This window comes from Neovison vison, chromosome 8 (assembly GCF_020171115.1).
Source record: "Neovison vison isolate M4711 chromosome 8, ASM_NN_V1, whole genome shotgun sequence".
Taxonomy (NCBI): Eukaryota; Metazoa; Chordata; class Mammalia; order Carnivora; family Mustelidae; genus Neogale; species Neogale vison.
The window spans coordinates 25,523,380-25,550,385 of record NC_058098.1 but is presented as its reverse complement, the minus strand read 5'-3'; the positions used below and the strand labels follow the sequence as shown (position 1 = coordinate 25,550,385).

General features: G+C 45.1%; 1 protein-coding gene across 2 annotated transcripts; it reads right to left on the bottom strand.

The window, feature by feature from the left end:
• Positions 1-5,259: 5,259 nt before the first annotated feature.
• On the bottom strand, positions 5,260-25,686 carry COMMD7 (COMM domain containing 7). Of its 2 annotated transcripts, none has more exons than XM_044263251.1 (9): positions 25,509-25,686; positions 16,694-16,744; positions 16,498-16,600; positions 7,986-8,042; positions 7,867-7,904; positions 7,315-7,405; positions 6,931-6,980; positions 6,495-6,543; positions 5,260-5,963 (listed from the first exon to the last, which is right to left on the bottom strand). In XM_044263251.1, the coding sequence occupies exons 1-9, from the start codon at positions 25,590-25,592 to the stop codon at positions 5,887-5,889; spliced, it is 600 nt and encodes a 199-aa protein (XP_044119186.1). In that variant the 5' UTR covers positions 25,593-25,686; the 3' UTR covers positions 5,260-5,886. The 2 variants fall into 2 exon arrangements, with proteins under 2 accessions (XP_044119186.1, XP_044119185.1); XM_044263250.1 differs by having other exon boundaries at positions 16,694-16,747; positions 25,509-25,685.
• Between the last annotated feature and the right edge of the window lie 1,320 nt (positions 25,687-27,006).

Sequence of the window (27,006 nt, the reverse complement as noted above, 5' to 3'; positions counted from 1 at the left end):
TCCCACTGTGGAGCAGCTGACCACTTGGGACTGTTCGGGGATTTTCCTTGTCATCACCAGCTTGTTTCTTTTGTTTGCTTTTTTCTTTTTTATATCACCAGGGTAAAAAGAAACTCTGTATCAGAACCAAACAGTGAATGTTTCCCCACCCCAAACAGGACAGTTCTTTTTCCCCCCGGGGAAGAATACAGGTCTTTCTGGTTGATCTTCTCTTGGCTTGACCATTGCCATCTCAACGAATACTATGCTCCAATAGCAAATAAAATACAAAATAAGAATAACCTGCAGCCAAAAACTAGGTTAACAGAGAGCAGATTTCTAAGCAGGATAGTAACAAGAGCGAATCAATGCAAAGATGAAATACAGTAAAAAAGGCCCTGTTCAAATCCCCCAGCATTGCAGCAAAATCCCTAACAGTCTACAGGCCCTGATCAATGCTTCTGATTCAATAGGTAATATTTGTGACAAGACCCCAATACAACAAAGTGCTGGAGGGGTTCCTAGAGTTCATAATGAAATCTGATCTAGAGCAAATGGGAGTGAGGCTATACTCTCCTCCTGCATAGAAAAAGAGGTGCTGAAAATACAAAATTGTCAGTTACCTGTGCACACAGCTTAGCTTCCCACTCCCAAAGGAACCAGAGGAGCTCTGGCCCACAGGAGGCGTTCCAAGAGCATTCTTGGAATCACGCGGCAAGAAGCTCAGGGGCTGGTGGGAGACGGCCCTTGGAAGATGGGTGCCCAGCCTCACCGGCTGCCTTCTATCTATGATCTCTGTTGAAACTAAGCAATGATCAAACTAACTTCCCCAAATCCTAGGTAGGTTCACTAACAGTCCTGCCAGGGAGGATCTACACACAGCCTCATTTCATTTCAACTGACAACAGACCTGTGACCAGGTGGGGGTGTGGAGCTGACTCATGTTAGGGTTACTGAGCTGAAAAACAAGTCTTTTTTTTTTTTTTAAAGATTTTATTTATCCATTGGACAGACAGTAGTAGTAGACACAAGTAGGCAGAGAAGCAGGCAGAGAGAGAGAGGGAAGGGAAGCAGGCTCCCCGTTAAGCAGAGAGACTGATGCGGGGCTCCATCCCAGGACCTTGGGATCATGACCTGAGCCAAAGGCAGAGGCTTTAACCCACTGAGCCACCCAGGCGCCCCTGAAAAACAAGTCTTATCAAGAAACTCACGGGCTGGGGACGCCTGGGTGGCTCAGTTGGTTAAGCGGCTGCCTTCGGCTCGGGTCATGGTCCCGGCGTCCTGGGATCGAGTCCCGCATCGGGCTCCTTGCTTGGCGGGGAGCCTGCTTTTCCCTCTGCCTCTGCCTGCCACTCTGTCTGCCTGTGCTTGCTCTCGCTTCTCTCTCTATGACAAATAAATAAATAAATAATCTTTAAAAAAAAAAAAAAAAGAAACTCACGGGCTGGTGTGGAAGAGAATCCTGGAAACAAATGATAACAATTATTTGATAACGAAAAACTCACCATTAGTTGAGCAGGCATCATGACCAGCTCAATAGCCCGGTGAAGGAAGAACTACACCCATTTCAAAAAGGAGCTATCTCAAGTTGAGAAGTCGGGAGCTTGCCTGAGGTCACACAGTTGGAAAGCAGAGGAGCCAGGACTGGAACCAAGCATTCTGACTCCAGAGCCTACACCCCTGGCTTCAGTAGTGGGTACATTACTGGAGACCGAGACCAGAGATCTTATTATGGCCTGGACATGTCAAGGGAGGCCCTCAGAAGTGCCCTGCATGCTACATCTCGAAGCATGGACAAGCACTGTAGGCCCAAGAAGAGGCAGATGGCTTCATGGCTTGGCAGCTGTCAGCAGTCTGGTAGGACCGGACACTCCTGGAGAGGATACATGCCAAGACACAAGGGAGAGGGAGGGGTAGAAGGTATAGGCAGGGCCAGACTGTGGGGGTTTGGTGTGCTAAGAGGTTTGGGCTTTACCCTAGAAACCAGGCAGAGTCATGAGTATTGGGATCTGTCTGCTGACATGAGACTTGCCTGTAAGAATGCTCACGCAGGAACAGTTCAGATTGTGGAAGCTAGGAGGTTGAAAACTGGGGTGAGACCATCAGGAAGCCACTGTTGTGATCCAGGTGGGGCAGGAATGCCTGAATTGGGCAGGGCACAGAGCTCTTTGGTCAGAATCTGTCCAGTGGCCCGATGGGTACAATTCTTATGGATTATCCGAAGACCAGGGCTGGATGGCTTGCCTGGCTGAATCCATTTCTGGTCTCTCAGGATCCCTTCTGAATGAACTAAAGCAGGATACCCATGACTCACAGGGTAGCACTGACCTCTGGCCAGTGACCAGTTTCAGTCTCTAGGGACTGAGGACTTCATTTCTCTGTATGTAAATATGAGTGGATTTAACTAGACTGTATTTTAGGTGTCTTTCTAAAATTCACATTCTGTGAATTCATCTTAGATTTCTATTGTAGGCACATGAGGCCCTCAGAAAGCTCACACATTTGGACACTGTCCAAAAGCATCAATTTATTCTTTGATGTTTGTAAAATTAATCTTGTAATCCTTCATAAACTGGAATAATCTCGATGTGAATCAGTTGGGCACTGTGATAGTTAATTTTGTGTATTAACTTGACTGGCCTGCTATGTCCGATTATTTGGTCAAACATTATTCTGCATGTTTCTGTGAAAGTGGTATTTTGGGGGAGATAAGATTAATATTTAAATTGGTGGGGACACCTGGGTGGTCTAGTCACCTGAGTGGTCCAGTCAGCTGAGTGGCTGCCTTTGGCTCAGGTTGTGGTCCTGGGGACTTGGAGTTCTGGGATAGAGTCTGGCATCAGCAGTGGGCTCCTTGCTCAGAGGGGAGCCTGCTTTTCCCTCTTCTCTGCTCCCCTACTCCCCACTTGCTTTCTGACAAATAAAATCTTTAAAAAAAAAATTAAACTGGCAGATCTTTATTTTTTAAAGTATATGTGTCCTTAACATTACCTGATCGATGGCCAATGTTGTTGCTGTTGGTTTAATCTTGGCTTGAGTGAGAACGAGAGTGGGCATACACACAAAGTGAGAGGGAGGGCAGCAGACTCCCCATGGGGCAGGGAGCCTGATGTGGGGCTCAATCCCAGGACCTGGAGTTCATGACCTGAGCCCAAGGCAGACGCTTAACAGACTGAACCACCTAGCTGCCCCTAAACTGGTGGACCTTTGTACCAGAATAAAGTAGATTCCCTTCCATAATGTGGGTGTGCCTCATCCAATTAGTTCAAGGTCTTAACAAAGACTGACTCCCCTACCTCCCCAGCAAGAACAAATTCTTCTAGTGGACTGTCTTTGGACCCAACTCCTTCCTGGGTCTCTAGCCTGACAGCCATTCCTGCAGATTTTATTAATTTATTATTATTATTATTATTATTTTAGTAATCTCTACACCCAATGTGGGGCTTGAACTCATGACCTGGAGATCAAAAACTGCATGCTCTTCCGACTAAGCCAGCCAAGTACCCCATCCTAGGGTTTTGTTGTTTTTTTTTTTAAAGATTTATGGGGGGGGGGCACTTTCCCCTCTCTGCCTACTTGTGATCTCTCTCTCTGGCAAAAAAATAAATAAAATCCTTTCAAAAAATTTTACTACTGGGGCACCTTGGGCTCAGGTCATGGTCCCAGTGTCCTGGGATGGAGCCCTGCATCAGGCTCTCTGCTCAGCAGGAAGCCTGCTTTCCCTCTCCTAGCCCCACCCCCTGCTGTGTTCCTTCTCTGTCTCTCTGTCAAATACATAAATAAAATCTTTACAGAAAAAAAGATTTTATTGATTTGAAAGAGGAAGCACAGGGGCACCTGGGTGGCTCAGTGGGTTAAGCCTCTGCCTTCTGCTCAGGTCATGATCCCAGGGTCCTGGGATGGAGCCCTGCATCAGGCTCTCTGTTCAGCAGGGAGCCTGCTTCCCCCCACCTCTCTGCCTACTTGTGATCTCTCTCTCTCTCTTTCTGTCAAATAAATACATAAATAATCTTAAAAAAAAAAAAAAAGAGAGAAAGCACATGTGTGCAAGCAGTGGGGGGGGCAGAAGGAGAGGGAGAGAATCCTCAAGCAGATTCCCTGTTGACTGCAGAGCCTGTTAGATTTCATGACTCCTGAGAACATGACCTGAGCTGAAAACAGGAGTTGGACGCCTGGGGCACCTGAGTGGCTCAGTCATTATGCGCCTGCCTTCCACTCAGGTCACAATCCTAGGCTCCTGGGATGGAGCCCCACGTCCTGCTCCCTACTCATGGGAAGCCCGCTTCTCCCTCTCCCACTCCCTCACCTTATGTTCCCTCTCTGACTTGTTTCTGTCAAATACAGAAACAAGTCAAACAAGTTTTTAAGAGAGTTGGACACCTCACCGACTGAGCCACCCAGGCACCCCAGGAAGGACATTTAAGAAACAGCAGAGGTTATCTGTTGGAGGAAACTGAGTAAATGAGAGAAGGATCTTTTTACTTTATTCCTTCTTATATATTATACATGCATATATTCTTTGACCTGGCAATTCCACATCCATATATTTATACTTCTACTCATGCAAAATGACATACATACAAAAATACTCAGATGCAGCATCATTTATAGGAGAAGAATGGAACCGACCTAAACACCTACCAGGAGGAAACCAGTTAAAAAAAAATCATCCATTTGGAGAAACATGGTGCATCTGTTACAATGGAGGAGGTTGCTCTGTTGTTTTTGTTTTTCTCTTTCTCTGTTCAGATGTGGAATGATTTCCAGGTGAAGCAGAAAAAAGGATGACACAAGACGCTGTGTGCACACTATGCTAGCACTTGTGCGGGAAGTAGGTTAAACTCTATGCCTATGAATTTGCAAATGCAAGAAATATGTCTGGAAGAACACAGAATAAACTTAACAGTGGTTACTAAGGGAAAGGAATTAGGTAACTGGGGAATGGAGATGAGAAGGAATTATTTCACAATGTACCTTCTAAACCATGGGGATGTATTATCTATTCAGAATTTTTTTTTAAAAATCCCTGAGGAAGATAAATCATACGCTAGGTGGGACCCTAAAGTCATCAGAACACAAAACACTCATGCTTTTCTTGAGGTTTTTAACCTGGGTCTGCCCTGAACTGCTCTTACAAATTCTACCTGTGGACCACAGCTAATTTCACTGAAGACTCACGGCCTTCACCAAAACCAGGATAACTGCTGAAGATTAGAGCACTAGCGCTCTGCAAGGCAGATGACTCTTTCATCCATTCATAGAGACAACTGGATTCAGACCTTTTCTTTAGAAGCTTTTTTTATTCATTGTCTAACCAACAGAGGTCAGCTTGAACCAAAACAAGCTAAAATAGCCTCATTACAACACAACAGGGCACAACCCAAAATGAGGACAGAGGTTGGCCTCAGTTCTTTTCAGAGCAGACCAAGCAAGTATTTACACACAGGTGCTCCCATTAAAAACTGATTAGCAATGCACCACCACCCCACAAATGCAGAGTGCATAGAGATCGCAGGGGGCTCCCCACATGTGTCAGCCATAAATAAGCCCTTGCTTTTTTGAGGAAAGGATGACCAGTGTGCATCTTGAGTGATGGTACCATCTGTTTACTCTGGAACTCTGATGGGGAGGTAACCATTTATTTCCTCCCCTGAATTTGAGATGCAATAATAGCCTGTATGAATACCTAAAAAGTGTCCTGGGAGACAGGTGCTGGAGGTTCCCTTAACAAAGAATTCAGAGTAATCTTATAGGGCTCTTCAGTACTTAATCCTGTCGTTTTCCAGAAAACTTTGCACATGGGCTCCCAAGAAGCAAGCAGGGCCCTTATCAGCACCCCACAGGCCTGTGAGTGAGGTGCCTCTCAGAGCAGCCACCCATGGAAGAGAAGAGGGAAGGGGCCAGAAATCAGCTCAAACACTCCATGCTGCTTCTGACTCGCTCCATCTCGTGCAGGAAGCTGTAGAACTGAGGCAAGGTTAATTCTGGGGAGAGAAAATTCAGCTTCAGGTAAATGTTTCCAACTCCACAGAATCATCCACGAAAATGAATTTCCACCCAGAGATTTTTTTTTTCTTCTTTTTCGACTTAGTACATCTAAGCAGCACTTGATGGGTAATTGACCACAATAAAGAACTGAGAGCCTTGAACACAGAAAGGTTCTCAGCTCCCTACAAAAGTGGAGAATTTAAAAATGGCATAACTTCACAGCACAAAGAGATGAAAGGGCATTATTCAGGATGTTCAGCACGACTTTTGCAGCAAGAGCTGCTTGCTCTTCAATCTTCGCTGTCCCTTCTCCCTGCACTTTCCCTTTTTCAAAGAGGCTCTTCAACTGTGGGGTCTCCAACCTGCTGATGGCTTATTATTTATGAGAGGAGAGGCAGTGGAATGGCTACTCCACAGCTCAGGTATGACTTTTTTCCTAGAAGAAATGATTTGTGGTGCTTCACAAGCCCACTGATTGCAGAGAACATGGAAAAAGTGAAAAGGCTCAAACAGGAATTCAGACTCACCTATGTACAAATTTTCAGTTTGATTTCCTTTCTTAACCACCAACTTTAACTGATTAAAAAAAAAGAGGCAATAAAAATTTAAATTAAAATGATGACAATAGGGCAAAGAAATTCTTGAAATCCTTTCACTTAAACATCAAAGCATCCAGCTTCTGACTTGAGCATCAAAGAGAAGCAATCTGGATCCATGATCACCAAAACTTCTAACAATTCTCATGACTACAAAACAATCAAGCTTTTAAGAAAAATATGAAGATCCTATTAATCTGAGAGTCAGGACGTTAGTGGTCATGTGTCTGACTGACCACACGGCTCTGAAGTACTTGGCACTTCAGTGAACAGCCGCTTAACTGGGTCTTTAAAAAAATCCAATGACAATTTTATAATTCTTAACCAAGTCAAAAATCTACCCATTTTCACAGCTCAGAAGACTTACTTGTAAAAAAATACTTCCCACTTTCTCCAGTTCACTGCTCCCAGATGTCACTGTGACACAAAAGAGAAAATTCGTAAGTGATGGGTTGACAACGGACCTACTCTCAACACCTCAATCTCACAGGCTGTCCAGCAGAAGCCATGCAGGGATGAACATGAGGACAGCAAAATGTGCTCTTCAGGAAGTCAACTTAACCAAGAGCCATGGACACAAAAACAGCTGCCAAACACCAGCAGCAACACAGAGAAGCAGTTGCTAGCCCCAACTGTGAGCCCTCAGTCTGTGAGGACTGAGGACGTGTGCTCCCCATGGAAACTATGTGAAAGCCTCTGCAATCCCACCCTACACCCACCGAATGACCCGGAACTAGCTCTAACTAGTTACCTCCAAATTTCCACTCCATATCTACAAGCTGGTTAATCATCAGAGTTTGTCCTATGGCCCATCGAGCAAGGGTGGGGGCACTCTGCTTCCACTAGAACAAAAGCAAAAAGCTGAAGTCATAACAATGGGGAAAATGCCCCCTATTCACTCTGTACCCCAAAACAGCAACGTTTAGTATTTATACAGACAAGGGGAAGAATGCAGAACCAAGGGCTCAGCCTAAATGCACAGATCTGGGAGACAGGGGCAGTAAAGACCGGCAGAAGACCACATAAATGTTTTCTTTCATTCCAAGATGGAGTCCCAGTTTGGGACAAAAACTGCAGGACAGCTAAAGTCAGTCAAATCAGAGGCAAAACATCAGAGATGCACTAAATAGTGCCGCCACTTAAATACTGCATGTATGTCATTTGCATGAAACCCATTAAGCTGGGGAAATGACACAGAATTGATTGATGGCTTTTCCTTAGTCGGCATTTCACACTTGTTTCATTTCATGAAATAAAAACAAAAACAATCTTAATTAACTCTGATTAAGAGGAATTATGATACCTTTTCAGAAAAGTAAGTGGCTTTCTCCTCACTAAGACCTATAAGAGAACAGAAAGAGACTTTAACAAAATAAAGAGCTGCCAGGCCTGTCGCCCAGAGCAACCTTGGCAATGACCTACCAAGAGTTATGAGATCAGTCCGGACCTGATCCGCTGTGAGACTCTTCTTCAACGCACCTGGGAAATGGGAGACATCAATTAAAAAGGACGTATCAGTTAATCAACTGGCAGTAAGTATTAACAGAACAACTGATACGACAGAGAGGACAGAGGGGATAGGACAGAGGGGATACACAAAAGACGGGGCTAGCTCCAGGAAAATCTCAGTCCAGCTGGGAAAAAATGGCACAGAGGAAGCAACTAGAGAATGGGACAGCATGCTTTGTTTCTTGTACAACGCAAGTGTTTACCCCTCCGAAAGCATGGAAGAACTTAGAAAGCAAGAAGGACTTTATGGGCTTGGGGCTGGGGATACCCGATGTGAGCAAGGAATAAGGCCAAAGAGTCCTGGAGCCAAGCCCGGGAGCTCAATGTCAGGGTGGGAAATAAGGGCAACAGCCTAGTGCTGCGCTGTGCCATCCAGAACCACTAAAGATGGGGGGGGGTCATTTAAATTTTATTTTCATTTCATTTATTAGCACCCCCTTAAATTTTAATTAATTAAAATTAAACAAAATTTAAAATTCTGCTCCTTAGATGCACTGTTTCATGTCCTCAATGGCCACACGGGTCTGGTGGCCATAGTACTGGGCCATGTGGACTGGAAACCATTTCCACCTATTTAGTTAGTTCTACTGGACAGAGCTGCCAAAGAAAATCAGCTTTCAGATGGTAAACGAAGATGGAATAACAGCTGGCTTCTACAATTCCCAAGTCACTTCCAGAGGGGCAGACAAAGCTTCCCCTCACAAGCCCTAAGAGCACTCCCCTGTGGGGGCTGCTTTGTTCTGCTTGCGAGGTCCAATTCCTGAAAACAAAGTGTTGCCAGCAATCTGGGCTTCTCAATGATTAACCTCGGGCTACAGCCTAGAGTCACAAATGGCAACCGCCTTAAAATTTTCCACTTCTTAGTCTTCCAGAAGCTGACTAATTAAAGAATAAGGAGACATCCACCACCATCCAGGGAGGGCCCTAACGTAATACCCTGAGCCCAACTCCCCACCCCCAGCTCACTCCTGAAAAACAATCCTACAGGCTGTTTGTCCCCTGCAAAATAAACCATGTAAACAAAGGGAGGAAATCTTTTATCGCCAAAATCAGACTGAGCAAGGAAGCCATAGCAAAATGAAAAAGGCAAGACACCAGGAAACCTTGGCCATAAAGGCAATCCAAGACAGCCACTCCCTAGCCAATTCAATTAATTCATGACTACAACATGTATAGCTCCTTAGTGTGTATCTAGCTCAAATCCAATATTTTACTTGATGCTCCCAAAGTACTCTGAAGTGGGGATTACTAATAAAACCTTTAATTTACCAGGAAACTAAAGATAAGAAAGATTAAGCTTTTGGAGAGAAAATGTGGCAAAGCCACAGTCACCAACTACACTGCCAAGAAGTCCCCCACCAGATGCGCTCTTGAGAGCACGCTCAAATATACCTGCAGAGTGCTTTAGCAACGTCAGTAGTAAAGATAAAATGTCAGGAACATAGCTGACCTTGAAGGCTGACCAGCTGAATCCACTTCTCTGGGCTCATGGAAAGGCTCAAGGAAAGACAGAAGTCACAGTCACTGCACGAGCCTTTACTGAGGACCTGCCAGTGCCAGAACTATGCTACTGCTGGGAAACATCCATAGACACACAGACAATGTCTGGCCTCGTGAGGCTCACCTTCTATTGGGAAGAAGGACTGTAACAATAATTTAATAAGGAAGCCATAGAGAGCATGGCTGAAAAGTGCCACAGAGAAAAGCTGCAGAGTGGGGTGAGGTTGGAGTGCTAGGGAACTCTGCTCAACAGTTGATTAAATACCATTTGTGACTACTGTTCATTGCTGATTACTCTGTTTTTGTCCAGTGAGAAAGAACTCCCTTGGGAGAGGAGAAGGGGCATTATCACCTTTTCTTAAATAACAGTTACCCACAAGGGCTAGAGATCTTGCTAAGTAATAAAATAAAACCAGGCTTAAACAGTAGTCCTAAAGCCGAGTTATCTGTAATCTGGGAGTTATCTGTATCTAGAAGACAATCATAGTATTAGCAGCAGTGCGCTCGCACTCCCTGAAGTATTTCACACTGAGTATCTTCCTTTATTCTTACAGTGATGTAAGAACTTCTATTATAGGGGCGCCTGGGTGGCTCAGTGGATTAAAGCCTCTGCCTTCAGCTCAGGTCATGATCCCAGGGTCCTGGGATCGAGTCCCACATCGGGCTGTCTGCTCAGTGGGGAGCCTGCTTCCTCCTCTCTCTCTCTGCCTGCCTCTCTGCCTACTTGTGATCTCTCTATGTTAAATAAATAAATAAAATCTTAGAAAAAAAAAAAAGAACTTCTATTATAAGCTGTTTTCTGAGGACACTGATTCTCAGAGAGGTTCAGTAACTTGGCTCAAGATCTCAAAGCTGTTAAGTAGCCATGGTGACAAGTAAGCACACAAGGGCCATCCAGCAACCAAATGCAATGTGGGAGCCCTCCCTGGATCCGGACGACAGCAACCAACTACCGACAAACAAAATGCTTGAGACAATGGGGACATCTGAACACTGACTGCATATTTTAATTTCAGATACGATAATGGCATTGTAGCTTGATAAGGGGGAATTTATCTTTATCTTTTGGAGATAATGACTAGGTATTCAGAAATAAAATGGCATGACCTCCTGAGATGTGACTTCCGAGAGGCGCTTTAAAATAATCCAGTTTGGAGAGCCATGAGAAGTGGGTGGGGTATAGATGAAACAATCTGGCTATGGGCAGATAACTACTGAAGTCAGGTGTTTTTAAGAATTACATACTAAATAGTAAAAGAAAAACATTAAAAAACAAAAACAAAAGCCACTGGGCTTTATGCCAACCATGGGAGGTACTGGTCCCAGCTTCCCCACTGTAAGATCCTAAACAAGTCACTTCCCTTCTCTAGGGCTCTCTTTATCTGTAAGACAAAGATTAAACTAGAGCAAGTTTACCTGACCCTCTCCCTGCAAAAGAAAGAGGGGGAGGGGAAAGGGAAAGAGAGGACAGGTTCTATGGTTAACTGTTTCTCAGATACTGGGTAAGCAAGTTTCTTTATTGTGGGACTTCTCAGAGCCTGAGATATGTTAATGTGTATGTCTCTCCAAGATTCCAAGGCTGGGGTGGGGGGCAGTAATCCTGGCTTCTGGCTGACCACAGAAGGCTTTTCTGGATGAAAATACCAATTTGGAAGGCGGGGGCACCTGGGTGGCTCAGTTGGTTATTGGACTGCCTTTGGCTCAGGTCATAATCCCGGGGTCTGGGGATCAAGTCCTGCATCAGGATCCCAGCCCCTCGGGGAATCTGCTTCTCCCTCTGATCTTCTCCCCTCCCGTGCTCTATCCTACTTGCTCCCTCTCTCAAAAAAATAAATAAAATCTTAAAAAAAAAAGAAAAGAAAATACTAATTTGGGGAAAACTGATCTGGAGGGCTGTGGCTCCCCCAGCACTAACAAGCTATACTTCTACAGAGAGGCCTTCCTAAAAGGCAGGCCCAGGATGAGGGACAAAGAAGAGGATGAGGACCTGGAAGCCCTTACACTTCAGATGAGACTGGGAAAGCCTTGAATGCCATGCTAAGGATTAGGACCTCACCATGCAAAGTCAGCAGCTGTGAGGTGCAACAAGATCTCAGATGTGCTGCAGGGGGGTACTCCAGGCCAGGCGGGAACCAGGGGAGCAGACATGGAGATGTTACTGCCGCAATATGGCAGGAAGAACTAAGAACTTATTTTGGGTGGAAGAAGAGAATAAGTGATTTATAAGCTACACCCTTAGATGCTTAGTTCCCATAATGTGAGAAGGCACAGGACTGAAACTAACTGAACTATCAATATATAAAGCTAAAGTTTAGCCAAACTGTATTAAGTACTTTGCATATACTAACTCATGCATTCCTAATGTCACAACTATACTGCTCCTATTACTGTTTATCAGATAAGAAACTGAGGCTGAGGGCACCTAGGTGGCTCAGTGGGTTAAACCTCTGCCTTCGGCTCAGGTCATGATATCGGGGTCCTGAGATTGAGCCCCGCATAGGGCTCTCTGCTCAGCAGGGAGCCTGTCCCTGCCTAACCCCACCTGCCTCTGCCTACTTGTGATCTCTCTCTGTCAAATAAATATGTAAATAAATCTTAAAAAGAAACAAAGAAAGAAAGAAACTGAGGCTCATCTGACCAAGGTTTAAAAGCTATATAGCTAATGTGACTAACATGCTGCAAAGCCCACCTCTTTAATGGTAATGCTAGTTCTTCAGGGTTCTCTGCACCAATAGTAAATACCTGCTATAAACAATGACAATCAATCTTGCCTGAAAAATATAAACCCAACATCCCCTGGGAGGGGCACAGGATCTCCTAAGTTCAGCTCAACTCATGCAGCATGTACTAAACATCTGCTTTATGTTATCGCTTTACTTGTAACCTTGGCTCAGGAAAGAAGTACACGATCCTCCTGTGACTTCAGAGGAAAAGCTCTCTGTTAATGTCACAAAACAGATACATGTAAAACAGCATGAACAATAGAAAGCTGTGAACAATTACAGTCCAAAATGAGAACTGTGGATAAAAACCATTTCTCTGGAGCTAACAGGAAGGGAGGTCACCGTTGACTGAAGTCAGGAAGGCTTTCTGAGGCAACATGGGCAGAAGCTCCCAGGTTGGGGAGGACTGAAGGCAGTTTGACAGAATTGAGGGGGTGGGGAGCGGATCTAAGGAAGATGGGAAAGCAGGGAGGCAGAACACCAGAAGACAGAAATCTCTTTGAAAAATCAGTGTCCACACAACTGTTAGGTAGACAGGTTTCTTTTCCTTTTTTTAAAGATTTATTTATTTATTTGACAGAGAGAAAGAGAGAGAGAGAATAAGAAGGCAGAGAGGCAGGCAGAAAGAGAGGGGGAAGCAGGCTCCCCACTAAGCAGAGTCCAGTGTGGGGCTCAATTCCAGGACCCTGAGATCATGACCTGAGCTGAAGGAAGAGGCTTAACCCACTGAGCCACCCAGGTACCCCAGTAGACAGGTTTCCACTCATAGACAAACCCATCCCCAAAGGCCAGAATGAGACGACTCTGGTACCACACTCCCAGGCCCTACCCTACAGAAACACTCACACTGGGGCGTGCTCAATGTCCTGAGGGCAGTCACTGCGGCACCAGCACCGTTTGAGGGTGAAAGGTTACAAAGATGTGCAGCAACAGGACGAAAGAGGACTAGCTGAAGAGACATCCAGTGCCTGGCACATTACAGCCCTCAGAAGAATGAAGTCGACGTGGAGAAATCTCTGCGACATACCATGTAGGAAAAAATACAAGCTCAAGAGCATTTTCACGGTTTCCAACCATTCATGAAAAACAAGACTACACATGTGCATATGTGCATGTCCGCCAGTGGACAAGAAAATATAAAAGGATACAGGGGCGCCTGAGGGCCTCAGTTGGTTAAGCACCTGCCTTTGGCTCAGGTCCTGATCCCAGGGTCCAGGAATGGAGCTCTGCATTGGCCTTCCTGCTCAGTGGGAAGCCTGCTTCTCCCTCTCCCAGCACCCCCACCCCCGACTTGTGTTCTCTGTCTTGCTGTATCTCTGTCAAATAAATAAATAAAATCTTAAAAAAAAAAAAAAAAGAGTAGCATGAGAGGGGATTTTTCACTTCTGACTTTGCACTGTTCCAGGTTTGCAATGAAAATGTATTGAATCAATTTGCAACTGAAAATTTATTGCAATGAGAATGTATCCCCATGTTAGGAAAGACTGTACATTCTCATCCAGGCTTGGGTTCACATGCCTTTAACCCACCACAAAGGCAACAAATACAAAAGCCCTATGAACAGATGATGAGAAATTTCAGAGTTGGGAACCTCAGGATGCTCTGATTTGAACCCGCAGAACCTCAGGAGCAAAGAACAAGCAAAGGAAAAGACCTGCACTAAGATATGGGAAGGAGCACAACAGGAACAAATAAATTAAACACCCAACTTTCACTACATCACTGGGATGCGGGCTTGGGAAGATCAGTCCATTGCTAATTTGTAAAGCGCTGTTTTACCTCCTCTCAACCCGGTCAACATTGATTCATTCTTTGAGACTGGCCTCAAATGTCGCCTCTCTCTTTACATAAAATTAGCTTTTGATTAAATTGCCAAATCTAGCAACTCTGTAGATAATATACAGTCAAAAACAAACAATTAAGACAACCCATAGCCCCTCCACCCAGATATAACCACAGTTAACATTCCTTTTTTTTTTTTTTTTAAATAAAAATAGGACTGTGGTACATAGTTTTATAAACTATTTTTTTTTAAGATTTTATTTATTTATTTGAAGGAGAATGAGTGAGAGAGAGCATGAGAGAGGAGAAGGTCAGAGGGAGAAGCAGACTCCCCAAGGAGCTGGGAGCCCGATGCGGGGACTCGATCCTGTAAGTCCAGGATCATGACCTGAGCCGAAGGCAGTTGCTCAACCAACTGAGCCACCCAGGCGCCCTATAAACAAATTTTTAAAAGATTTTATTTATTTATTGGATAGACAGAAATCACAAGTAGGCAGAGAGGCAGGAAGCAGGCTCCCCGCTGAGCAGAGAGACCTATGCGAGGCTGGATCCCAGGACACTGGAATCATGACCTGAGTTGAAAGCAGAGGCTTTAACCCACTGAGCCACCCAGGAGCCCCTAAACTATTATTTTTATTAAACAGTATATTGTGAACAATTTTCTGTATCATTACATTTTCCTCATCAGCACCTGTTTAAATTATTATAGAATTTGAAAAGAGCAACCTTTTACTGAGGTACTATGTTATGCATATCATTTACATTAGCTCAATCTTCAAAACAAGCCCCCTCCATTTACCATGAAAAAGCTCAGATTGGCAGGAAAATGTTAGGAAGGGTTGTTGCCAAGGGCTGGGAGAGACTGGGTACCTAAGTGACAGACCCACATCTACCTAACTCAGAAATTTTGACCACCAAGATGTTCCCCTGTAAAAACGGACCTCCATGCATTATACTAATCTCTAACTTCTGGGCAATTTATTTCAATTATTCTATATCATCAAAACAGTGCTATGATGGACATCCCTACAGCTAAACCTCGTGATCACTTCCCTCCTGACTAGAGATTTTCCTGACTGCTCTAAGCAAATTACCTCCGAAACCATATGCAGTGAAATAACTTTTTTATTTTCAATCCATCATGGACTGATATTTTTGTGAAGTTCAATGAAAATTTAGAAAAATGCATATAAAATATAAGTCCCAGATAGTTACAGTGGTCAATTTTACATTTTGTATATCTTTCTTTTTTAATATTTTGTATCCTTCGCTTTTTTATTTTTTTAAGATTTTATTTATCTATTTGACAGATAGAGATCACTAGGTAGGCAGAGAGGCAGGCAGAGAGAAAGGAAGAAGCAGGCTCCCTGTCAAGCAGACAACACGACACGGGGCTTGATCCCAGGACCCTGGGATCATGACCTGAGCCAAAGGCAGAGGCTTTAACCCACTAAGCCACCCAGGCACCACTACATTATGTGTATCTTACCACATTAAACACACACACACGCACATGAGCGCCCATGAGGTGCCTGGCTGGTTTAGTCAGTAGAACATGTGACTCCTGATTTCAGGGTTATGAGTTTGAGTTCCACACTGGAACTCATTTAAAAATGAAATCTTTATTTTTTTTTTAAAGACTTCATTTATTTATTTGATAGAGACACAGCAAGAGAGGGAACACAAGCAGGGAAAGTGGGAGAGGGAAGAGGGAGAAGTAGGCTCCCCGCTCAGCAGGGAGTCAGATGCGGCTCTATCCCAAGACCACCCCCCTGCCACCAGAATCATGACCTAAGCCGAAGTCAGATGTATAATGACTGAGCCACCCAGGTCCCCAAAAATAAAATCTTTAGAAAAAAAATACAAGCCCCATTTGAAAAATCAGTATATTCAAAAGATTTCGGCCAAATTGCTGTAAAAGCTTCTAAATGCTTATTCTTGATTTCTGTACTTACAGTGCAGAGGACCAGACAGCAGTTTGGGGACAGAAGCTGGGAGGCAGGGGCGCCTGGGTGGCTTAGTGGTTAAGCCGCTGCCTTGGGCTCGGGTCATGATCCCAGGGTCCTGGGATCGAGCCCCGCATCGGGCTCTCTGCTCAGCAGGGAGCCTGCTTCCTCCTCTCTCTCTCTCTGCCTGCCTCTCTGCCTACTTATGATCTCTGTCTGTCAAATAAATAAATAAAACCTTTAAAAAAAAAAAAAAAAAGAAGCTGGGAGGCAGACTGCACTCTGAGCTGTACCTCTATTACATTTTACTGCAGTTCGCTGTACCCGGCTTCTTCCCTTCCTAGACTTCGAGTCCCGCCCCTATCTGGTTCTCTACTGAGTGCGCTGGCTCAGTGCCAGAGCAGCTTGCAGACCCTGTGGACTGAAGAATTCAAGTTAACATCTCCAGCCTCAGCTGCCAGAGAGGCTACTCACCGTTTGGAACCAGAAGGAGGCTTTTCACGATGCTTCTGAGAGGGCCAAGACTGATCTGATTGGTGGTGGCAAACTCAGAGAGCTGAGACAGAAACCTTTCCACCTGAAGAAAGGAAACAAACCGGGCCTTCACTTGCTTAGCATCTCAGGGCTGCAGACCCACACTCAGAACTCTCCCTATCATAAGGTACTTTACCTCTTTTGGCTCAGTGAGGAAGTGGAAAAGCACTTCTGTCAAGGCCGAGAACTGCTGTGAAGAAAATGACAGAACATCAGTAACATTCTACTCCTGGGTCAATGTTCCCACATCCCATCCAACTACAGACCCTTAAGAGAGAACACATAGGTATTGATACCTGTCATCTTAAAGTTCAAATATTCACGACACCCACTATCCAGTGTCAATATATCAGTGCTACTATACTGTCTGAAAAACTTCTGTATTTTACTGGAACACTTGGGAGATATACACCGACACTGTGAGTATATGCACACACATGCATATATACATCTCAAGGGTCCAAATATACGTGAGTACACACACACACACACACACGACCTGAAAGGGAGATCACTGGAGATTAATAGTAGTTGCTTTTTTCTTTTTGTTTCTATTTCCACATATTTATTATTCAAGCCCAAGCTAATCCAAATAATGTGATTTCTTCTTTTTCCACCCCACACAAATGTTAACATACTATACAAGCTTTTTCTCTATCTGGACTTTTTTTTTTTAAAGACTTTATTTCTTGGGACGCCTGGGTGGCTCAGTGGGCTAAACTGCTGCCTTCGGCTCAGGTCATGATCCAGGGGTCCTGGGATCGAGTCCCGCGTCAGGCTCCTTGCTCAGCGGAGAGCCTGCTTCTCTCTCTGCCTCTCTGCCTGCTTGTGTGTACTCGCTTGCTCTCTCTCTCTCTCTATCTGGCAAATAAATAAAAAAAATCTTAAAAAAAAAAAAGACTTTATTTGACACAGAGAGAGATCACAAGCAGACAGAGAGGCAGGCAAAGAGAGAGGGAGAAGCAGGCTTCCCACTGAGCAGAGAGCCCAATGTGGGGCTCAATGCCAGGACCCTGAGATCATGACCTGAGCTGAAGGCAGAGGCTTAACCCACTGAGCCACCCAGGTGCCCCTCTATCTTGTCTTTTAAAGCAGTTATTTCTGTGTAGTGAGATTTTAGGTGATTTATTTTCTTCTATCTATTTTTTCTGGGTTTCTTCCCCAACAAACGTCTTATTATGTATATGACAAAACAGTAAAGTTATACTTTATTATCTACTATCCTAAAACAGTTTATTCTTTTAAGATTTTATTTTTAACAGTTTGTTTTCATTTTTTAGTAATAAAATAAAATTACTCTCCCTGACACCCCCCCAACTCAGTCCCACTGCTCACAGGTAGTTACTGCTAACACCTCTGGCTTTCCCAGAATTGCATTTGAATTTAATTTCTTTTAAATAGAAATGAGATGATGATAGTGAACCTATACCCTGCACCTTGCCTTTTCTCCATCCAATTTTATCTTAGAGATTCATCTGGTCAGTAGATATAATTCTACCCAGTTTTTTTGTTGTTGGTTTTTCTGTTTTTGTTTTTAAGATTTTACTTATTGGGGCCCCTGGGTGGCTGAGTGGGTTAAAACCTCTGCCTTCGGCTGGGATCCAGCCCTACATCAGGCTCTCTGCTCTGCCTCTCTCTCTGCCTACTTGTGATCTCTGTCTGCCAAATAAATTTAAAAAATCCTTAAAAAAAAGATTTTATTTATTTGTCAGAGAGAGAGAAAGAGCACACCCAAAGAGCGGGCTAAGCAAGGAGCCTGATGCAGGACTCAATCCCAGGACCCTGGTAATCATGATCTGGGATCATGACTTGAGCCAAAGTCAGGGACTTAACCAACTGAGTCATCCAGGCATCCCTCTACGCAGTTTTATTTTGTTGTTGTTGTTGTTTTAAGTAATTTCTACACCCAACTTGGGGCTCGAACTAACAGCCCTGAGATCAAGAGTGACATGCTCCTCCTACCCAGCCAACCAGGTACCTCTCCAGCCAATTCTTTTAACAAATGCACAGCATTCAATTATATAGATTTAGCGTGTGTGCCTACTCTGTTGTTACTCTAAATAATACTGCAATGAATATCCTCCCACATATTTCTTTGTGACATGTGTCTATACATTTTTTTTAAAGGTTTTATTTATTTATTTATTTGAGAGCGAGCACAAGAATGGGAGAGAGAGAGCATTAGAGGGGAGAGGTCAGAGGGACAGAAGCAGGATCCCCTTCTAGCAGGGAGCCTAATGCGGGACTCAATCCCAAGGATTCCAGGTTTGTGACCTGAGCTGAAAGCAGTTGCTTAACCAACTGAGCCACCCAGGTGCCCTAAAATACATTTTTAAAATGTATCTTGGGTGAAATGATATATGCATTTTAAAATCTGAGAAAATGTTGCCAAACTGTCCTGCAAAGAAGTTGCATGGATTTATACTCATACCTGCCAATGGCACAGAAGTGTCTACTCCCTCAAAACTTAATGGATATTCCCTGGAAAAACTTTAACCAAGGCTGAGCCAGGGGTTGTCTTCTGCAGTACTTATGATACTGGGTATCAGCCTTGCATAGCTGCTGATTCTATATAGTAAAAACAAGAAAAGTCAGGGACTAGTTACACACTGTGTCTTCAGACTATGAGTTTTCCTTTATTTCCCCCTGCAATCTGTGGACTGTCAGATCTTTGGCTAACTGTCTTTAAAAAAAAAAAAAAAAAGATTTTATTTATTTATTTGATAGAGAAATCACAAGTAGGCAGAGCAGTGGGAAGAGGGGGAGGGGGGAGCAGACTCCCCGCTGAGCAGAGAGTCCCATGTGGGGCTTGATCCCAGGATTCTGGGATCATGATCTGAGCCGAAAGCAGAAGCTTAACCCACTGAACCACCCAGGCGCCTCAGGCTAACTCTATTTTCTGTGTCATCCTGGGCCTTTTAAGAAATGGAGCAGCCAGGATGCCTGAGTGGCTTAGTCGTTAAGGGTCTGCCTTCGGCTCAGGTCATGATCTCAGGGTCCAGGAATTGAGTCCTGCGCAGGCTCTCTGCTCAGTGGGGAGCCTGCCTCTCCCTCTGCCCTTCCCCCTGCTTGTATACATTCTGTCTCTCTCAAATAAATAAATAAAATCTTAAAAAAAGAAAAATGGAGCAGCTGAGAAGCCTTCCAGTGGCTTTTCCATTTCCAGACCTCAGCCTAGCATTCAGGCTCAATCTCCCTGTGAGGCCTCAACCTAATCTGGTCTGCAGGACCTGCTGAGCCCCATCTCCACTTTTCCCCCATCCCTATCTCCACTTTTCCAGAACTCCTTTATCCTTCAGTGTCCTGCTGTCAGGACACCACCACCCTCCTAACAAGAAACTGACCTACCCAGATTCTTAACTTCTGAGGCTCCCTCTTGGAACCTTGCCTAAGGGCACTTAGAACTTTAAATCTTGATAAGAAACACAGACTTGTCTTAGCAGAGAACGCTCTATGTACTTGCCTTAGAATGCTCACAGAGCCTTAGTTATCAGAGTGTGCAGTTAAGCATTTGTTGAATAAATCTTCCCTAAGCACCTTTCCCATTCTTTGCCTTTGTATCTGCATAGCTGTCTCCTTCTGGAATGCTCACCTGCTCATCATCATCCATGAAATCAAATCTTAACTATTCTTACCAGTAAATATATGGAAAGATGTTCAAGATCATTCCAGAGGAGAAATGCAAATCAGCAAAATAAGGAAATACCCCTTTTTAACTTATCAGATCTTCAAAAATAAAAGTTTGATAAAACCCATGCTGGTGAAAGTACCAGGAAACAGACATGCTTGCACTGTCGATGAGAAGATTAAACTGGGACTTTTCCAGAGGGCAATTTGATAGTCCTATCTAATTTTTTTTTAAGATTTTATTTATTTGACAGAGAGAGATCACAAGTAGGCAGAGAGGCAGGCAGAGTGAGAGGAAGGGAAGCAGGCCCCTTGCTGAGCAGAGTCCCATGAGGGACTCAATCCCAGGACCCTGAGATCATGACCTAAGCCAAAGGCAGCGGCTTAACCCACTGAGCCACCCAGGCGCCCCATTCCTATCTAATTTTTAAATGCTCCTATCTCTTGACCTAGTAATTCCATTGCAGGAAGTATACCCTTCAGATATGTTCCAAAAAGTAAACCCAGACACATTTATACAAAGCAATTCACTGACAGCACTGTTTATAAAAACAAAAAACTGAAAGCAACTTAAGTGTCTATTAATATAGGGTGGGTAAAAAAATTATGATAGATCCATTTCAAGGAATTTCACACAATCCCTTCTGTGTAAAAGATTTTAACAGATACCCATATATATAAAGGCAGATGCAGGGTTTTTTCCTACAAAGATACAAAAGAAACTATTAAAATGACTTTCTGCAGACAAGAGAAATAGGTATTCTATTTTAATCTTACACCTTTGGGGGCGCCTGCATGGCTCAGGTCATGATCCCAGAGTGCTGGGATGGAGCGCCCCTTCAGCCTCAATGCTCAGTGGGAAGCCTGTTTCTCCCTTTCCCTCTGCCCCCAGGCTTGTGCTAGCTCTCTCACTCTCTATCTCAAATAAATAAATAGAATCTTTAAAAAAAAAAAATTTGTACCGGGGCGCCTGGGTGGCTCAGTTGGTTAAGCAACTGCCTTCAGCTCAGGTCATAATCCTAGAGTCCTGGGATTGAGTCCCGCATCGGGCGCCCTGCTTGGCAGGAAGTCTGCTTCTCCCGCTGACCTCTCACCTTTCATGCTCTCTCTTTCTCTCTCAAATAAATAAATAATATCTTTTAAAAAAATTTATACCTTTGAATACTGCTTGAATTTTCTAACTGTATGTGTTGCTTTCATTTACAGCTAGGTGAGAAGACCATAGACCATTTGTTTTCTTCTTCATATTTTTCTGAATTTCCTCTCTTATAACCATTCTAAAAATTATTATATTTTTAATCCTATTCTCAAAGATGCTCATTACATAGGACAGGCCACAGGCATCAGAGAACACATCTAGGTGCACTTAGTACTGTATTGGATCTCTGTTTTCTGACCTGACCTAGCAGATCACAACTTCCCCAGAATAAAAGGCTGTGTCCATCATGCCTTCGCAAACCTCACTGGGTTCAATGGCTATCTGGTATAGAGTAGGCATTTGGGAAAAATATCCACTGAGTAGCAATAAATGTTGATACCCACATTGATACAATGATTCTTTTTCTCCCAGATGCCTAGGCCTCAAACTTCAAAATAAACTCAGCCAATAGAGTGGGTACTTGGAAAAATCTGATCATCCAAAAAGGCAGGGGAAAGACTCCAGCTCATCAGGAAAAAGCTTTGTGTGTTAAAAACGAAGGTAAAGGGGCAGCTGGCTGGCTCAGTGTTAAGAGCGTGCAACTCCTGATACCAGGGTTTTGAGTCTGAGCTCCCTACAACCAGCACTGGATGTGGAGAAACACAAAGAAAAAACAAAGAAATGAACACATCACACACACACACACTCACACACACACACCCTGCCGCCCAAAACTAAAAAAAGAAAAAAAAAAAAAAAAAAAAAAAAGGTAAGGACCTAGAGTGGGTTTTTTTTTGTCTTTTTTTTGGTTTTGTTTTTAAACAGGTTCTAAGTCCAATGTGGTGCCCCATACAGCCCTAACTCATAACCCTGAGATCAAGACCTGACCTAACACCAACAGTCAGACACCCAACCTACTGAGTCACCCAGGCACCCCTGGAGTGTGTTTTAAAGTTAGAATATAGGGGCTGCCTGGGTGACTCAGTGGGTTAAGCCTCTGCCCCTGGCTCAGGTTATGGTCTCAGGATCCTGGAATCAAGCCCTGCATCTGGCTCTCTGCTCAGCAGGAAGCCTGCTTCCCGCCGCACCTCCCCCCTCTACCTACTTGTGATCTGTCCGTCCATCAAATAAATAAATAAAATCTTTAAAAAAAAATAAAGTTAGAATATAAGGGCAAGCTCTGATTTTAAAAGAATGTGGTTTATATTTTTTCTATAAATACCAAGCTGGAGGTAAACTTAGGAAACCTAACTGTACTGCAGCTTCAAAAAAAATTTTTAGCAGCAGAATCTTTTTTATTCTCCAAATGGAAACCTTCCAGAAAATTCTGCCACATAAACAAGTGAAAGCTAAGCTACCTAGTTGGGGAGATCATCTACAAAGCTCTGTTCTGTATGTTTCATTCCCCAGAATCTAAAGTCAACATCTGGTCCTGAATTCCTGGCTCTAAAACTTCCTGGCTGCCTGACCTTAAAGAGGTAAATTTCTTTCCTGGAACCATTTTTCTTACCTGTAAAATAGGAATAATAACAGCACCTACCTTTTAGGGGTGCTACACATAAAGCACTGAAAACAGTGCCTGCCACATGGTACATGCTCAATAAATTGAGGGCTCTTTTTGACTGCTCTGTGATTCAGTCCCCTTAATCTGTAAAATGGGGATAATAACAGTACCTACCTCCTATGGTGGTTCTAAGGACTCAATGGCTTAGTAATATACATAAAAGCACTTAGGGGCGCCTGGGTGGCTCAGTCAGTTAAGTGTCTGCCTTCAGCTCAGGTCATGATTGTAGGGTCCTGGGATCCCTGCTCTTCGGGGAGCCTGCTTCTCCCTTTCCCTTCCCCCATTCGTTCTCTCAATCTCTATTTTCAAATAAGTAAATAAAATCTTAAAAAAAAAAAGGGCACTTAGAAGTGCTGTATGATAAACAGTGACCACTAGCCACATGCAGCTATTAAATACTTGAAAAAGGCTAGTCTTGGGGCGCCTGGGTGGCTCAGTGGGTTAAAGCCTCTGCCTTCAGCTCAGGTCATGATCTCAGGGTCTTGGGATCGAGCCCCACGTCAGGCTCTCTGCTCAGCGCGGAGTCTGCTTCCTCCTCTCTCTGCCTACTTGTGATCTGTCAAATAAATAAAATCTTTAAAAAAAAAAAGAAGAAGAAGAAGAAGAAAAAGACTAGTCTAATTTGAGATGTAAAGTGCACACCAGAATCAGAAAAATGAGTATCAAAGCACCTGGGTGGCTCAGTGGGTTAAAGTCTCTGCCTTCCCCTCAGGTCCTGATCCCAGGATCCTAGTACCCTGCATCAGGCTCTCTGCTCAGCGGGGAGCCTGCTTTCCCCTCTCTGCCTGCCTCCCTCTCTGCCTACTTGTGATCTGTCAAACAAATAAATAAAATCTTAAAAAAAAATTAGTATCAAAAAGTAAAATATCTCACTGACATTTTTATATGGATTACATGTTGAAATAATATTTTGATTAAATATTATTTAAAAACATTTTTTAAAAGATTTTATTTATTTATTTAACAGAGAGAGACACAATGAGAGAGGGAAGCAAGCAGGAGGAGTGGGAGAGGGGGAAGCAGGCTTCCTGTGCAGGAAGCCCGATGCGGGGCTCAATCCCAGGACCCTGAGATCATGACCTGAGCCGAAGGCAGATGCTTAACAACTCAGCCACCCAGGCGCCCCTAAAAAACATTTGTTTCCGGGCGCCTGGGTGGCTCAGTGGGTTAAGCCGCTGCCTTCGGCTCAGGTCATGATCTCAGGATCCTGGGATGGAGTCCCACATCGGGCTCTCTGCTCAGCAGGGGGCCTGCTTCCCTTCCTCTCTATCTGCCTGCTTCTCTGCCTACTTGTGATCTCTGTCTGTCAAATAAATAAATAAAAATCTTTAAAAAAAAAAAACATTTGTTTCCTTTTTACTTTGTTTAAAAAGATTTTTAGTTTATTTATTTGAGAGGGCAGAAATGGGAAGAGAGGCAGAGGGAGAAGCGGACTCCCTCTTCTAGCTCCCTAGGGAGTCTGACAACTTGGGGACTCAATCCCAGGACCCTGAGATCCTGACCTGAGTGGAAGACAGATCCTTAACTGACTGAGCCACCCAGGTGCCCTATATTTTTTACTTTTTAAAGATGTTATTTTCAAGTAAGTAATTTCTACACTCAAGGTGGGATTTGAACTCACAATCCCGAAATCAAGGGTCACAGCCCTGCAACTCTCTTTTTAATTTTTAAATGTGACTACCAGAAATGTAAAATTAGACATGTGGTTTACGATTTATGTTGGACAAAGGGGTTTCAGAGTATGTCTGGCATTATAATTTGTGTTACTTTATGAGAAAACAGTAAGCTGCTCCCCCCACCTCCTTGGAAGTTACAACCCAGTGGGGGAAACAGATGTTTACAATGGTGGTGAGAAGTGTCATTTTAACCTATTTAGTTTGGCTGCCTTGGTGCTTTGAACAGGGCATGTCAACCGGCAGAGGAGCAGGAAGTTGGCTGGCTGGCATCTGCTGCCTCAACAAGCAAAAACAGCTTTTCCAGCTCCACTACTACCAAGGGGCAATAATGTAGAGTAATATGGCTTTTTTTCTTTGAGGACTGCCAGATAGTCCCCCTATTCGGAGCCTCAGGCCATTACCCAACCCTGTATGTGACCACGGATTAACTGCCCCCCCCACTCCAGGCTCCCCTGACCCCCGCTGGATGCCAAGACCCCCCTCAGTCTCCCTCACCGGCCTCCCTACTGAATATCTCAGTCCCTCCCTGGCCCACCAAATTCCTCAGCTCCCCAAACTCGCACTATTATCTCAGTTCCCCAAACTCCCTTCAGCCTTATTAAGACACCCCTCAGTTCCTCCGCTAAAACCCCACATATTCTCCTCGTTCCCAGGACTCCCGGAAGTCCCACCTCTGAGCGCCCCCCCCACGCACACACATCCCTGCCTCGGGGCCCCTCAGCTTGCCCCGTAGGCCTCTAGAGATTCCTCGGCCTCCCAAACTCCCCTCGCTCCCGGATTCCCCCTTAGCCTGTCCCTGAATCTCCCTCTGGCCACACGGCACACCGGACGCCCCCTGCCTAGCCCGTCCCACTCTCCTCGCCCCCAGGCGGCCCTCGGTCCATACCCCTCCCCTCCCTCAGCCCTCGGGACCCACGCCGGCCCGCGCCCCGGCCGCCCGACCCACCTGCGCGCCCAGCTGATTCAGCTGCTGCATGTCGCCGCCCACGGCCTCGGGCACGGGGTCCTGCGTGCAGTGCAGCCGGCCCATGGCGTCCGCCCGACCCCGCAGGGCCCGCCGCCTCTCAGCTTCCTCGTCCCAGCCGCCTGCCTCGCCGCGCTTCCGCAGCCGCACTTTCGCCACAGCTGCCGCCGCCGCCGCCGCCGCCGCCGCCGCGCTCCTCCCCCGGGCGGGGCGGGGCGCCCTCACCGAGCGCCCTCGCGGAGCCGCGGACACGCGCGGGCCCCGGTGGGGCGGGACGGCCTCGCGGACACGCGCCGATGCGGGACAGGCGCGGACCGCCGGGCGGGGCGGGGCGGGACGGAATGCACTTGCCGCGCCACAGACGAGGAGTCGAGCTGCCGAACGTGGGATTCCTGAGGGGATCTCCCTCTGCCAGAACCCACAACACAGAGCTTGGCCTCCCCGAACCTCGGTTTCACTCTCCGTAAAATGAACCCAGGGATAGCTGCTTAACTGAGTAATCCTCCCAAAACGTTTATCGAGTGTGGCCTGACCCACAGGAGGTCCTCCATCAGTGGCTACCAGCTATTAACATAGTTCTGATGCATTCAGCAGATACTTGTTGCACGCCTACTCTGCCAGGCCCAGGAGATAGAGAAGTGAACGATGCAGGCCCAGTGTCCCGCCCCAGGACAGCTTAACCTCAGAGCAGAGCGGTAACTACTCAAACTTGGGCTTGCATCAGAATCTCCTGGAGGACTTGCTGTAATGCAGATGCCTGGGCTCCACCCCCAGAGTATCTGATCCAGAAGAGTCTAGGGTAGAGCCTGAGAATTTACATTTCCAACAAGATCCTAGGGACCACACTTTGAGAACCCCTGGAGTGGAGTAAAGTGACCCCAAGAAGTGCAAGGACTGATCCTGCCAGGGAGGGTGGTGCTCAGGTCCATGAAGGGAGATGACTAAGATAGTATTCATCACTTTAACCTGAAACACTTGAACCCCAATGTTGTCTCTTCCCAAGGACCTCTCACAGCCAGGGGTAACTATTACCCTGATCCCCAATGAACAGATGAGAAAACTGAGAGGTGCTCCCTGGAATCTAGTACATGACCCCCAAGTCCAAGAGCTTCTTCACTGACCCCTGCACTCAGCCTTGAAAGTTGGGAGGGGAAGGGTAGAAACATGGAGTGTGGGCTTTCTTCTCCATCCTTCACTAAAAATCCATCTGGAAGGGTATGAACAAAATGTCTTCGACCTAGAGGCCAAGTGCCTTCCCTTTAGGGATTATTTCATTCATGCACTCATTCAACAGATGATATCAAGTGTCTACCGGAGAGTGGATACCAGGACAGACATTGGACACCACAGTGACAACTGATGCAGTGCCTGGCCCCGGAGAAGTCCGATTTTAGTCAGGATAGCAGATGTGTGAAAGACACTTGTGAAATTCACACGTGTGTGTGAAATTATTAACTGGTGTCAAGAAGTACAAAGTGCT

Coding starts and splice junctions, on each gene's coding strand:
- COMMD7 (XM_044263250.1), bottom strand. CDS start 25,592: ATGGGCCGGCTGCACTGCACGCAGGACCCCGTGCCCGAGGCCGTGGGC. Junction 16,748..25,508: donor TGAATCAGCTGGGCGCGCAG/GTGGGTCGGGCG, acceptor TTTTCTTCACAG/CAGTTCTCGGCCTTGACAGA. Junction 6,981..7,314: donor TATGGAGTGGAAATTTGGAG/GTAACTAGTTAG, acceptor TTTGTGTCACAG/TGACATCTGGGAGCAGTGAA.